Source organism: Epinephelus fuscoguttatus, linkage group LG16, assembly GCF_011397635.1.
Source record: "Epinephelus fuscoguttatus linkage group LG16, E.fuscoguttatus.final_Chr_v1".
Taxonomy (NCBI): domain Eukaryota; kingdom Metazoa; phylum Chordata; class Actinopteri; order Perciformes; family Serranidae; genus Epinephelus; species Epinephelus fuscoguttatus.
The window spans coordinates 34,954,584-34,970,579 of NC_064767.1; the positions used below are offsets into that span (position 1 = coordinate 34,954,584).

General features: G+C 40.8%; 1 protein-coding gene across 1 annotated transcript in view; it reads left to right on the forward strand.

The window, feature by feature from the left end:
• fancl (FA complementation group L) overlaps positions 1-15,996 on the forward strand; it is a 42,451-nt gene that overhangs the window by 17,873 nt on the left and 8,582 nt on the right. Inside the window, exons 7-9 of the mRNA XM_049600634.1 lie at positions 2,197-2,265; positions 12,959-13,109; positions 13,305-13,388. Of these exons, the coding sequence (XP_049456591.1) occupies positions 2,197-2,265; positions 12,959-13,109; positions 13,305-13,388 (304 nt within the window). The remainder of the gene's footprint in view (positions 1-2,196; positions 2,266-12,958; positions 13,110-13,304; positions 13,389-15,996) is intronic.

Sequence of the window (15,996 nt, forward strand, 5' to 3'; positions counted from 1 at the left end):
CTAGGGATGCACTGAAATGAAAATTTGTGGCCAAAGCCGAATAAAATTAAACGCTTGGACCTGGAGCCGGGCTTCTCCGTCACCGGTAAGCCGTTATCTTGCGCTGCGGAACAAACCGCTGCAGCAGCATGTTGAATGCCAGGTGGCCAGTGCGCGCCGTTATTGGACGGTGCATGGACACTCACCCTCTTGCGATTGGACTTTGAACTTATCCGATGGAGAACAGGCGTTCTGCTTCAGCGCTCGTCCTCGGCACAGGCTGACACGTGTATACTACCTCCGTCAGTTCCGACAGGAATCGACAAGGCCCGCTGAGGGCAAAGTTGTATCCGGTACTTACGGTACCGAAAAAAAGACATGTACCAATGTATTTTTTTGCATGTTGGCATCAACTTGGTGCCGAAGTATCGGTTCTCCTGATAACCCTAGCAGAAAGTCAGGCACAGTGAAAGTGAAATTTGCTTTCACTCACAAACAGCTGCTCCTTTTATCCATTGATTTGATCTGATCTGATCTGATCAGATCAGCTCTGATCGGATCGACTGATCAGTTACCCACCCTGCAACTTCGAACTCCACAAACTGCTGCTGAAGAAAAAAGAAGAGTTCCACCTGCGCTGCATTTACAGACAGCAAAGTTCTCAGAATTTAGAGAGGGGACACAGACTGATACTACACAAGGACACACAGGCAAGGGACACACAGACCCCTCCCACCCCTCAGTTTTACAGACATCCGACGTGGAAGTGGTTTTTTGGATATTTTTGTTGTAGCACCAAGAAAAGCCGCTGTTCATTAAGATGCAACTTTTGACTATGGGGACTTGTGCTTAGCATTTTTTGTTTTTGGTCGCTATTTTTTGACATTTCGTGGAATAAATTATCAATTGGCTCTTTAGTAAAATTGCTAGATTAATTAATAATGAAAATGACCATCAGCTGCATCCTCTAAATACGTCTATAGTTAAACTGGTGGATGATCACAACAGACAGTTTAGGGAAATTGATTATTCGGGTGTTTGTTTAAAACCCGTCCCATTGTCTCACTGCTCTGGTTTCTTGCTTCTTCTGACTTCTTTTCAGTGACATCACATTTCCACATCTCCGCAATTAAATTGGAGAGTACACTTTTATAAATGACAACCAAAGCTAAAAAAAAAGTTGTATGAAATCAAAATGTCACTTATTTTAAGATGGTCTAATGATAGATATTTTCTGTCTGTGTAAGGCTGATTTAAAAGTCAGGATGAACTTTCCAGAACTTGCATGGTCGTGTTTTCTATTGTGACTGGAAACTAGAAATGTTATGATTGTGTAAGAACATTTGAAATGAAAGGAACTGTGGTAAAAGTAAAAGTTGTAAGAAAAAATACCTCAAGAAAGTATATTTTATATTTAATTTGTGGAGGTAAAGCTACATTTCTCTCTGTCTCTGAAACTCTTTTCTTAAAATCTCTGTCAGAACAGAGCTTCCAGTAGCTGGCAGGAGTGTAAGTATCTCACAGTTGGGGCTGCGTATTCTAGCCATGGTGAGGTGGTGCTTACCTAAGCCCAGATGACATCCACTGGGAACAAGGGAGGGTGGTGGGACCCCACTCTGTGTCCACCTGCCCACCTGGCCCTCCTCACCCCTCTGGCAACCGGGTAAAAAATAGCTTGGAGTCCTCCCTATGTTCCAGCTGCTTCCACCAGATCCAGCGCCAGGTCATCCCTCACCAGGCACAGCTAGGGAGGAGGCAGCACTGGCATGGACACATAGGGGCTTGGATGGCGGCGGAGTGAGGGAGGAAGAGTATAGGGAAAGGACGGAAAGTAGCTTGATGTTGAAGGTGAACAGGGAGAGGAAATCTGGCTCGTGTTTACTGACCAAAGCTTCTCATTAAGGGCTTAAAGACTTTTTGGCAACGTATTAAAATGACCAGCAGTAATGCCAGGGTTTACTGTAAACTCTAACATAAAAGACAGTGTTCACATAATAAGCACAAACAAATAAAGTCAAGTTGTTAATAAAGGTCAGACACGAAACAATAAGGTGAGGTGAAATTACCTGTTATAATGGCCCTTGATTTCAGACAGAAGTAAACAGAAGCAGCCTCTCATTTCTAGCCTGTGATAATTTTGTTGGCTGACATGACAGATCATTTAGCTTTTATATTTAAATGAGCTCTACATAACTGTCCTGTGTTCTACACCCACAGCACCCTGCAGAGGCTCCTGAATGTTCAGCCGACCTGCCAGTCCCTCTGACCATAACCTGGACACCACAGGTATGTACATGTGTAAGGACACTGCATGTACCAAAACTACTTTTCCATCCCTAAATAGAGTTTTTGATTAATATTTGAGATGAATTATGTACTGTATGATTCACATCAGTAAATAACAATGGCAGACTCAGTCATCATCACATACTGCATTTGTGTGAGGTAGAAATGTCATGATACTGGGAATTTAGTAGTTGGTGCCAATACCAGTGAAATGCCATGGTTTTCGATACTTAATTTGACACCATGGTCAAAACAAAACAAAACAAAAAAATAAATAAATAAATACCATGTATTTAAACATGCACTCCTTTATTAAGAACGTTGAAATTAAACAAAAATTGTATATTGATTCCCGATGATCCACCTCAAATGCAAAGTACTAGCCTATGTGTGTTCATGAGATTTTGTGAATGAGGTAACATATGTTATTATCTAACCCACAGTATATCAGCGTATTTCTCCTCCGGCACTTGTACAGCTGGTCTTTGTGGTACGTAGGCTTTTTGTTCTGCCCCTCCCCAACTGTGATTGGACAGCTTGGTAAACAGTGGTTCTTGGTGACCAGAAAAAAAATGCCAAATGTACAGTGCTCAGCACAGAATAGATGTTAAGCATTTTGTCATACTGTTGCCATTTGTAGCATATTGTTAATATGAGGTGCTACCATTGCAAAGAATTAACAAACCACACAAGAAAAAAGCTTTTCTTTTCAATAAGTCCAGAGCATAGACTGTATAAAATAATAAAATAATCAACATAGCCACTGTGATGTCTAGGGTTGGGTCGGTTCTCGGTAATACCAATTCGGTTCGGTTCTCCGTCTTAGACCTTTTTTTTTTTTTTTTTTTTTTTTTTAACCAACCGGACAGCCTGGAACGTACGTGGAGCGGACTCCGCAGAGGTCCACCCAGACTAAAAGCGGACGTCCGCAAGCCCTGTGTGCACAAAGCTCAGACTTTACGACCGCGCAGACTCCGCTCCGCACACCAGTGTCACACAAAAGACTGCTCGGCATGTATTTTTCACATCGCGGGGATTTTTCATAGACATTTTTACAGGAAACTACAACGCAGAAGAGCCAGACGAAGGAGGCAACCCTTGTTTGCACTGATTGAGTAAGCTAAACCTGCAAATTTATTTGTAAGTAATAAAAGAAACAATGTGTTACTGTCACTCTGTTGTCCTATGGTCGTTTTTTATTTTAAATGAGACAATTGCGCCCCCAAGTGGTGAAAATCCGGTATTACCGACTTGATGCGGTTTTTCACAAAAAACTTTTTGTTTTTCTCATACCGACCCAAACCTAGTGATGTCATCCATTGGTTTGTGGACTCCAGTTTTGAAGCCTCGGCTTTGGCATTTTGGAGGTCTCCATCTAGGATTTTTGGAGCCAGAAGTGACCATATATGGATGAGAGGGTGACAATAACTCTAACGCTAACTGCTAGCTTGATTAGCACAGTGCATTTACAGCTATGGTTAACTGTGATAATGCTAATGCTAAATTTTGCTGTTGGAAAACAGGCTTAAAACCATAAACAGAAAATGTACAAACCAGAAAAACTGAGACTTTTACTGCAACCAAATGCTGAGCAAGACTTTTAAGGCAGCCAAAACGGTACAATTAATTTTCATGAACTGAAAACACACTGAAATAGCGCCAGCTACCACCTAAACTCTGTAAATATGGGGTCATGTCATGGTTACCTTACCTAACCAGTCAATGGTGGTAGCGACTTGTTAACAGACAGCACTCACCTGTCACTCAAAGCAGCCGTACCCTAAAATATACTTAACTTTAAGCCTTAATGACATTTGCAGGGTGAGTTATATGAAAATTCACCCCCCATACAGTTGTCATGAATGGGAAAATTAGCTATGAAGACCAGTATGTTTTTTTGTACCACGCTGTTAACATGTTTATTTCTGCCGTCAAGTTGGGAAGTAACATGGGGCTCTATTGGGATTGACTCACTTTTGGAGTTAGCCTCAAGTGGCCATTCAAAGAACTGCAGCTTTTGGCACTTCCACATTGGCTTCATTTTTCAGCCCCAGAGGTTGCCGCTTCGTCTTGTTCTTGTTCTTCTGTGGTGGTACGAGTTCCCTCCTCTTCTTCCTTGGGCCTTTTACAGCAGTCTAGAACACTTGTAGGTATATATGCTGCCCTGTCGGCTCCTGAAGAATTGCATCCCCAGTACCTTTTGTACTGGAGAAGACTGAGTACCATCACTCTTTCAAAAATGTAGCACTAACTTGGAACCAAAGTATCAGTTCTCATGACATCCCATGAAACATCATAGTACATCAACATCTAATAAACATTTCAAGGCCACACATTTTCAGCTGTTCTTTCAGGAGATGATGATATTATACCAAGTCTGTCACATTATTAGATTGTCAAATGTATTTGATATTTTGTAAATTTCTTTCTGCTTAGCCTCAGAGCCTTAAATACAGAGCGGGTTGATGTTCCCAGTTAATGTTTTGTAATGTGACGTTTTGAGGCTCAAACTGTGATTAATCATACACTTGACTCATCCTGTGCTACCTATTGCATAATGTGACAAAACACTTCTCCACCTGCTGTATTAAGACATTTCCTTTCAGCCCCTCAAATTTAGTCCACTATAATTGGCTTAAAAGTGTTTTGATGTAAAACCAGCTGTGGGCTCTTTGTATCTCTTTGCTTCCTCGTTATTGTTGTTTGCCGTCTTGCTTCTTTCACTCTGGCTCTGCTTTTCATCTCTGTCACTGCCTCTGAGTCTGTGTGTCACTAACTCACTCGTGCGCATATACACACACACACACACACACACACACAGATTTTGTGGGGGTTTTTTTGTTTTGTTTTGTTTTTTTTTTTGGCTCCACAGTCACACCAACAGTGTCTTTGTCCATCATAAAAAGTACTGCTCCGACTGTTGTCCAGTGCAGTGCTCCCGTGTTTCAAATGTATAACGGAAGGTTGCAGTCTGTGTGTGTGTGTGTGTGTGTGTGTGTGTGTGTGTGTGTGTGTGTGTGTGTGTGTGTTGAGTGACGGTGTAGGCAAAAATCAGAGGAGAGAACAGTGAGAAAAAGAATTTGAGCAGAGAGATGCTAATGTGCAGGCATATCCGTACGTGCGTGTGTGTGGATGTGTGTGTGTGTGTGTGTGTGTGTGTGTGTGTGTGTGTGTGTGTGTGTGTGTCGTTGAGCTGATACATGGCAGGCGTACAGTGAAGACCAGCTTAGAACAGCGCTACCGTATGGAGCCTGTCTGCCTGCTGGGCCGTTGATGGATCTCTCCCACACTGCAACATGAAGTGTGTGTGTGTGTGTGTGTGTGTGTGTGTGTGTGTGTGTGTGTGTGTGTGTGTGTGTGTGTGTGTGTGTATACATGTGTGTATGTGCCTGCATCTGTGCCAAGTGTGTTTTTGTCTGATGTGTGAAGGATGTGTGTGTGTGTGTGTGTGTGTGTGTGTGTGTGTGTGTGTGTGTGTGTGGCGGGGGGAAGGGCCTGTCTGTCGGGAGTCCTGACATGTTCATTTGAATGAGTAATTATTGCCTGCTCTGTTGCAGGGCCAAGACATGCCACTCTGTGCATTTGTGTGGAACTAGAATGGGAAGAGAAATAAACCTGTGTGTGTGTGTGTGTGTGTGTGTGTGTCTGTGTCTGTGTCTATGTCTATGTCTGTGTGTGGTTTGTGTCCTTTGTGCTAGCAGACTATAAAAAGGTGATTTTTAACAACCAAAAACTGCATGAATTCAGAAGGAGGTTTCAGTGTGAATAAAAAGGTGAGTACGGACACCAGAGCCACCGAACGCGCATCACAGCGTGACTCATAGTCCTGCCTGTTAATGTAAGTTATGCTGTATCCAAGTACCGTATATACACCTTATCGGCCAATTTATTAGGTACACCTTGCTAGTAATGGGTTGGACCCCCTTGTGCCCTCAGAACTACCTAAATTCTTGGTGCCATAGATTCAGAAAGGTGCTGGAAACATTCCTCAGAGATTTTGGCCAAGATTGACATGATAGCATCACGCAGTTGCTCCAGATTTGTTGTCTGCACATCCATACTGCGAATATCCCTTTCCACCACGTGTTGGATTGAAATCTGGGGTCCCATTACAGAAAAATATCTTAACTACTTGTCCTATCTTAACTTAAGTTTCAAAGATAGGGAAAATGCTATCTTCCTATTAGGCTTAGGGGGACATCTATTTCCTGATACCTTCCTAAAATTTCACCAGGGTATATGGTATAAGATGGTGTTAGTGTTCAGCACAACAGTGTAATAAAGGAACAGTATATAATCAAATATATACCAAAAAACTGGTAAGAAAGTAAATAGTCTTACACTTATTTTTTTTATTAAACAGAAAAATACAACCGTACACCTTCTGAATTCAGGTTTCTCTTTCACTGAACTAAGACTAATGTTAGATTGATTGCCCCATTAAGTCATTTTAAAACAAACTTCATTTAAATTTGACAAAACAAAAGTCAGCTGTTCCAACAATCACCAGCTCTGGTTTGGTCAAAATAATCCCTTCATCTAGAGAGAAGCACCTGTATTTTTGACAGTATTAAAAATCATATCGGTGGGATTTCCAAGTACCCCGGTATACTGTAATACCATAATACCGCTGAAGCCTATGTTCTATTACAGAGGCAGTTCCTTAACTTATGGCTGTGTCCTGTCTGATCTCAGACTTCCTATCTCACATTAACTTAAGAAATGCTAACTATAACTCTAAATTCCATTCTTAAGTCAGCACTTGTCCTGTCATGTCTGTATCTATGTTAAGAATGTACAGACATGTAGGCCTCTCCAAAGCTGGGCACAGCACGTCGAACGAATTCAAAATTAATCCATGCATTCTATGTAAAGCCTTTTACTACATGGTCCAGGAAATTTAAAGCATCATCATATGCTTTGAGTAGCCTTTGAGTCGGTGCTTATGTTGTGCCTTATCTTCATTGCCATTACCATACAGACCTAACAACAGTGCTGCTGCCATATTTGGCAGGTATTTTGAATTTATTACAGGTTCTATGCTGTTCCTAACATGGAAATCCATAAGTTAGCATGGTTCTGTAAAAGCTCAATTTCTATCCTAAGATAAAATGCTTTTCTGCTTTTTCCAAATATAGTTAGGAAACATTTTTCTTTAATACCCAAAATCCAAAATGTCATCCTATGGCCTCTGGTGTCTGTTGAGGCTATTTTGAGCACAGTAAACTCATTGTAGTATTCAGGAAACCAGTTTGAGATGATTTGAGCCTTGTGACATGGAGTATTATCCTACTGGAAGCAGCCATTAGTAGAAGGGTACACTGTGGTCATAAAGGGATGGACACGGTCAGCAACAATACTCAGGTGGGCTATGGCATTTAAATGATGATCGGTTGGTACTAAGGGGCCTAAAGTGTGCCAAGGAAATATCCCCCAAACCATTACATCACCAGCAGCTTGAACCACTGATAAAAGGCAGGATGGATTCATGCTTTCATGTTGTTTACGCCATGTTCTGACCCTACAATCTGAGAGTGTTGTCTTGACCTGCTGCTCTGAAAAGTGTCATAAGATAACTTTTGTCGTGACCTGGAGCCATGTAAAGAAAACTGACTTGACTTGACCTGAATGTCGAGGGAGAGATACCAGGCAATGTTTTTCTTGTCTTACTGTCCAATTTTGGAGAGCTCAAGCCAATTGTAGTCTCAGTTTCCTGTTCTTAGGTGCCATCAACTAGGCATTTTCACCCAGGGAACTGCTGTTCACTGGGTATTTTTTCTTTTTGTGGACCATTCTCTGTAAACCCTAGAGATGGTGATGAAAATCCCAGTAGATCAGCAGTTTCTGAAATACTCAAACCAGCTCTTCTTGCACCAACAATGCCACGTTCAAAGTCATTTAAATCACTTTCCTTCCCCATTCTGATGCTGAGATTGAACTTCAGCAGTTCGCTTTGACCGTGTTTACATGCCTCAATGCATTGAGTTGCTGTCACGTCATTGACTGATTTTATGTTTGCGTTAACGAGCAGTTGAACTGGTATAACTTAATAAAGTGGCCGATGAGTGTATAAAACTCCATATATTTGACCACTGAGTGTTCCTGAAAGTGCTGGCTGATACTGAAGCTGTGAAACTGCCAGCAGTGCACCTATAATGTATGTCTTTATTGATCAGTCAGTGAATCTGATTTATTTTATGATTAATTGTTCTGTCTATAAATGTAAAAAAAAAAAAAAAAAAAGTAACAACAGAAACGTCTGTGTAGCCGAGTGGTTAGCATGTCATACAACCGCAGCAACCCCAGGTTTAAGGTCAGCCTGGGTAGCTTTTTTGCATGTCATACCCCTCTCTCATATCACCATTTCTACACTGTCCCGAAAAACAAAACAAAAACAAAACAATAAAAAATAAAAAACTGATCAACTTACAAGCGAGCAAAGAGGTGCTGTGAAATGGTATCTTTCTGGGTGGTTTGCCAGAAGGCTGTGGCTCAGGTGATAGAGGAGGGTATACCTAGGTCCTTCTGTTCGTGTGTCTAAAATGCTAAACCTTTTGCTACAAATTGCTACAGACATTTGTAGCAATTTGTAAATGTAGTTCAACCATAGACTGTGTATTAAATTGGACGACCCATCTCCACTTACCCTTTCGGTACAGAAGTGAAGCTAAAAAAACCTGCTGCTGCTGCCATCTTGTTCTGGTATCATCATTCGGAGCCAGAGTCTGCACAGTAGTGATCTCCGTGGTATCAACTTTCCCACTCATAGACCCATCTGACCAACTGTGAGCAGCACCACTGAATCTGAGCCCACCAACTGGCTAACACAGTCATCAATCATGTCACAAATTAAAACCAAACTTATCAGAAGAACGAACACTTGAACTTACAACAGCATGATAAAAAAGACCTTAAATAACACAAACCATCCTTGCAAAAATGAATTTGATGTGAAGTTTGAGTTTTTAGTTTGACCCAAGTCCCATCCGTTAACATGGAGAGGGCGGGCTTTATGACCTTGACTGCAGCTAATCACCGGGGGGCCATCAAGATGTTTCAGGTTCACTTGTGGGGAGCTGTCATGTTGTCTGTCTTCATATACTGTCCATCAGTTCAGCTGAAGCCAATGGTTTTCAAAGTATTATTAGTAATATGAAACACAACAGAAGCTGTAACAACAAAATAGTTTGGGATCTAGTCCCAAACTATGTCAAGAGTATACAGTGTTTTGAGTAGAGGAAGTAGGTTTTTGACATTTAGTAAAAATAAATATACTTAAACAGACATCTTTTTTAAGGGCTCAGTAGAAAAAGACACAAATTTGATCATAACAAACAGCAAAGCAAGAGGAAAAAGAAATAGAATCGAAGAGCAGCTTGAGTACCAAACCAGTTCCCTTTCCAAACACATAGACGATATATTAAATATATCCCATATTGTAGGGGGCTGTAAATGCTATGTAATTAATATTATAATTGTTAGCCACTTCATAAAAAATACTACTACTATACTATAATGTAAGTCATAGGTAAATTTACTAATACATATAATGATACACAAATTTAGAGATCAAACCTTTAAAGTTCCCCTTTTCTGTCTATACATCTAACTTGATAGTGAGACAGTGGTTCACAAGTGGTGGTTCATAAAAACGGTAAGTATACTGTAATATACTGTAAATATACAATTTTTCTAATATTAATTCATCAGACTGTCAGCATATAGTTAATGCAATTAAGAATTCTTTAAATAATACCATAAGCCATGTCAGATACTAATAATTTTCAGATCAGCAGCCATTCTGTGATCTGTTCATTAATGCAAACCAACAGGCTTTACTACAGTTCAGGGAACATTCACTGACAAACTGTTAAGACCTAATTAATAATCACTTTACATGATTGTGTTTGTTCTTAGCTGCCTTCATGTCATGTATGGAGAATAAAGCAATGTCGACATATCGTACTATAATACAAAATATATATATAAGACAACCATGTGTTTCATTATGAAATTCCAGACTGTGTTGTGATTTAAAAACGTGAGAGTGGCTGAGAGCAGTAGCAATATTTTCTACAAAAATGAATGAATAATTCTTAATTCCTTTACAAAGTTTAAAGGAATCCATGTAAGAGGAGTGAATTCTTCCAGCCTGCCTGCTTTTAAGAGCTAAATTGAGGTCATTCAGAGATAGCATAAATAGATAAAGAGGACTGATTGAGATGGCCAAGGAGCAAATCTCAGCTCAGATTCAGTGTCTTTCATACTTCCTTACAGCCTTCCGCTCTCACTCATGTTCTTCTCACAGATACAGCAAGAATTCAATTACCAGCTCTTCTTCCTTTTTTTTCCCTTTCTGAACTGGGCCTAGCGTAGTTATCCTGAGCCGTAACCGTAATCATGCCACTGGCATTAATTGGGCTGTAATTGCTGAGGCTCTCAGCACCTGGACGATGCTTAATTGTGTGCACTGTGCTGGCACAATGACCCATAATTTTTGGTTCATTTTTTCCCCCTAATTTTTTCCCTCTCATTCCATCTGTATTGGTCTTCGACACCTCTATCAGCGTCCCTTTCTCTTCTGTATGTGTGTGTGAGTATGAGTGTGTGTGCCTTAAGTTGTCACAGTTTTTACCAACTGGTCAATAGCTATCTGTACTTATTCTTCACTCAAGTTACCTTATCAAAAACAAAAATGTTTTGCTTCACACTGTGATATTTCACTGTCATCGTAATCTAATAATGAAATAAAAGGATTCTTTGCCCTTCTGTCATTCATCACAGTTTACTGTTTCCATGCTGGGAGGCAATCTGTACTTCAGTTAGCTTAATTCAACCTTCATTGTAGTTCTGCAGGAAATGATTACTTTCATTATCATTAATTTGGTGGTTATGTCTTGTGGTTAATCGATTAATAGTTTGGTACATAAAAAAAAAAGAAAAATGTATGGTTTTCTAGAGTGCGCATATTGTAGACGTTCACCAGTCAGCGGGACATTTAAACCACTGACAGGTGACATGAATAACATTGATCATCTTGGTACACAGCAATATTTGCTGGTAATCCTTGTATCCTGTCATTCAGTTGGTGCCACTTGACCCACCACCACCCATCCAAACACCACTGTAGACCCAACACACACACACACACAAACACACACAAACCCCCATTGCAATGGCACTCCCTGATGAAACTGACCCCCCGGCAGGACAATATAGTAGTAAAAACTGTTCAGAAATAACCTCAAGGCATCAACCTGGCCTCCGAATTCCCCAGATCCCCATCTGATCGAGCATCTGCCGGACATGCTGGTACCCCCAGGAGGTCCCACCATGATCAGACTTGGCTCTTACCTGTCGAGACATGGACACTGTACCACTGGCAGTGTGCTGTGGTGTCTGGCACAAGGGCCTTGGCTGCAGATTTTTTTTTAGTTTTTGTGGATTGTGGATGGGGGCCTCCATGGATCAGAATTGTTCCAGCAGGTCCTACAAATGCTCGATCAAACCGGGATCGGTGAAATTTGAGGCCAGGTAAACGCCTCCAGCTTTTGGTCATGTACCTCAGGTTATACCTGAGCAGTTTTTGCAATGTGAATTAGCACATTGTCCTGCTGGGGCACTGCCATTTGGGAGTGTCATTGACACAAGAGGGGGTACTTGGTCTGCAGCGGTGTTTGGGTGTGTGGTGTGTGTCTAATGGCTTCCACATGAATGCCAGGACCCAAGGTTTCCCAGCAGAATGTTGCATTGTAATGAGATGATCAGTATATTTTCACTTCACCTGTTACATGTGGTTTTAACATTGTGGCTGATTGGTGTATTTAACTTTACTTTGTCTAAATAAAGGTCAGCAGGCTAAAGACATTAATCTTACTATCAGTCAAACAAGGAAAAGCAGCAAAAACTCCCATTTGAGAAGCTTGAACCAGAGACTGTTTGGCATTTGTAGCCATGCTAGCAGACTCTAGGGATGGCAATGACAGGTGGTGGTTGGTTGGTTCACCATGTTGGCCCAGGCTGAAATATTTCAACAAATATAAGAGGGATGCCATGAAATTTGTTAGGGACATCAATGGTTCCCAGAGGATCAATCCTACTGACTTCTGTATCCCCTAAATTTCAGCATGGTAAACATAATGCCTGCTTAGAATCAAGAAGTTATCATTGTATCATTGCTAACATTCTTATTTAACTAAAAGCACAGCCTTACAGAGCCACAAGCATTATTTATTTTTTTCTCAGAGAGTGAGTTGAGAAGATTTATATCCGTTAGTTTCAGATTAATCAAACAAGAAACATGAGATTAAGTTAGATGTAGTGGTAGGAAATGTTTTCAACTTTGGACAGAGCCAGGCTCGATGTTGCACCCTGCTCTCAGTCCAGTGCTGAGCTAAGCTAATCAGCTTCTTGCTCCAGCTCCGTACCTCAGTCACTGACAAGAAATTAAAATATTTTTTCTCATCAACTTTTAGAAAGAAAGAACATGTTACTACACACCTTTATCTCTAAATCTATTTGAAAATGAATATAAAGTTTGGAACAGAACTTCTACTAGCTTACAGTAATGGAAATTACATTTGCAGTTTGGACACATTTTGTTCAGTAACAGAAGCTTCACTGTGGTTGGAGCACCTCTTGATTCTGTGGTTTTATAAGTGACTCCTGTGCTTGTTGTGGTCTGGTTTGTTAGAGTACTCTGGAGCAGCTCCACAGCCAGTTTCTGCTGGTTTTGGAGTCCCTGACCGAGTTCTGGGACGTCCTGGATGAGATTGACAGTAAGACCTGGATTCTGGAGCCAGAGAAACCCAGCCGGTCTGACACCATGAGGCGGATTGCTATCGGTACTGTATAACATTGATTTCAGCACAGTTAAAGACAAGTCGGACAGTTGATTTGTATGACCTAGTATAATATACTTTACAGGTTGATGTTGATCATGCATCATATACATATATATTTAGATATCACACATATAGAATCACTAATCAACCCATGTACTGAAAAAGTAAATTTCATATCCCTATCTGTGTGTGCAGGAAACAACGTATCCATCAAAGTGGAGCTGGATCCCAGACACCCTAAGATGCTGCCAGAGTGCTGCCTGCTGGGAGCTGAGCACGGTGGGTAGGACCCCAGAGACATGGCATCACATGAAAGTGTGTTTTCAGGCTGTGCAAGCGCATCAGAAGTGTATCTGCACTATTACACACCCAAAACTAACACACTGTATTATAGCATGGGAATTCCTCGCCTCATTAGAAGACAGTTTGTTATTCTTCCTCCAACCAGTTGTTGTTGAGGTGACACACTGACATGATAGTCACCAAAGTCACCAATGAAACTTCAACCTAACTGACAGACTGACAGTAAGCAAGTGACTGGTAACACCAGAAAGTGATTCATCCACCATGTTATGAAATGGCAGCTCGGTGTTGTACAGTAGTTAGCACTTGTGGGTCATGCAACACACCTAATATGACATGATGTCTCTCAATCAGAAACATTTATTTTCACAGAGCACTTGACACATTAAAATGATGTTGGTCTTTGTGCTTTCCAGAAATCTAACAAAAGAATAAAAACATATGGGGCGTAAATTTCCATCTTATCAACACCGAAAATTAGATTTATTTCATCGATGGAGGCTATCACTGTATTTACATCTCTAAGCACAAAAATAAAAAAGAGTGAAATAAACAAGCTAACCATCTGTTCTTGTCTCAGGGCCACTGTCCTTTGCCACCATAGCTTTGATAAATTTTCAGTTCTGCATTTCTTTTATTATGAATAGAAATGTAAATCAAAAAATGTATGCTGTGATGTGTGTGTGTATGTGTGTGTGTGTGTGTGTGTGTGTGTGTGTGTGTGTGTGTGTTTGTATATATACGTATATATATATGTATATAGAGCTTTAACAAGGTTAGGACAGCATCTATGTGGCCTGAGAGTCAAAGCCAGCAAGCACTTCTCATAAAGCTTCATAATAACGTTTGCAGCACTCAAAGACGACTTAGATGAACGTTTCTTTATCTGGATTTTTATCAGCCTCACAGACAGTGAGATTTTAGTTAGAAAATCAAACTGAAACAGTAAAAGTGGGGGGACAAAATTGGGATTTGAAAAGTGATGGGGGGTATATTCATCCCTTCCCCTGTGGAAATGATGCCCTTGGTATCAAGACAGTTTGTTGTTGCTAAACTGAGCAAATGAACATGTTTAAGTCCACTGAAATTTAACATGATGCAATATTGCCAGTGGATCTGTACAGATTGCTGCAATTCCAATGACTGAAAAATAATTGCTTTAGATCAGAAATTTTGCTGTGACTGAGCATGTAGTCGCACTGTGAAACTCTGGTTATTTAACCTAATTAATTGATAATGTTATTTAGGGATTAAAGGTTAACCATTAATTGGTCAACTGCCAAGAATAGTTTTAACCAGTTACGTCGGTCTATAGGTGAATTTGCTACTCTTCAGTTTACTGCACTGTGCATCACCTGGGTCTGGCGGGAGCTACCTAGCTGCACCGCTTATTCAGCGATTACCCCTAGTGATATTGTCCTGACAACAATGTTGGTGTGGAAACATTGTGCCCACCCTCTGCTCTCCCCCCAGGTTAAACTGGTGAGTAAGTGGCTCAATTTTGAGCTGCAAACCCCCTTCAGCATTGTTAGCACTGTTAGTTCTGTTAGCACTGTTGGTAGTGTTAGTACGGCTAGTGGTGCGACTCAAAATGAAGCTGCTTACTCACCAGGGCTAGCTGGGGGGAGACCGGAGGGTGGCCACCATGTTTACTCAGCAGCGCATCCTTCCTCCTGTCTCAGGTAGTGCACAGTGCAGCGCGACCAAGGAACCAGTGGAGACTGGAGGGTGGGTAGTGGGAACTATGTTTCTGCATTTTAACGCAGCTAGCTGGCTGTTTGTCAGCAAAGCCAACAGAAAATAAAATAAAGGGCACCACAAAATTAAAATGTCACCACCTCTAAATGGATAGCACTTTGAAATGTGACGCTAAAGCTCACTGAGTCAGTGGAAGGCCAGACTAAGATTGTATTTCATGTCATTTTGCTTTTCCTAAAAATTTCACCAGTTAACAGGTGTCGGGCTATTGAAAGCAAAATTAAGTGAAACTGACATCCCTACTTTGATCATTTCATTGATTCATTTTGTAGTCTTTAAAATGTCAGAACATACTGAAAATGCCCCACTATATTTCCCAGAGCACAAAATGACGTCTTTATACTTGATTTATCCAAATAAACCTCCCAAAATATTCCATTTATATTGGTCAAAGAGAAATGCAAGAAGCAGCAAATCCTCACATTTGAGAAACTAGAACATGCATGTTTGAAATGTTTTCTTAGATTAGGTAAACAGTTAATTAAAATGTTGGACCAATCAATAAAATGATTAATTGCTTCATCACTAATGGGAATGACAGTGTCCTGAGCGTGTTCATAAGGCCCATATCACTGCAATCAGATGCCTGTTTTCACAGGATAATCTGCCAGCCGAGGATCAGCCCAGGCAATAAAGAACAAATTCAGCCTGTGCTCACCATTATTCAGATCAGATCAGTGAGAAGCCATCAGGCGTGAATGAAAAAAGGAATAGCACTGCTTTTTCAGTGATCTCTACATGTCTGGACTTCAGCCAGGCTGGTTGTGTCGCCTGTTGTCTGTTGTCATGTCAGAAGACTTGCTTCCAGAGCGGTAAGTTTTCATTC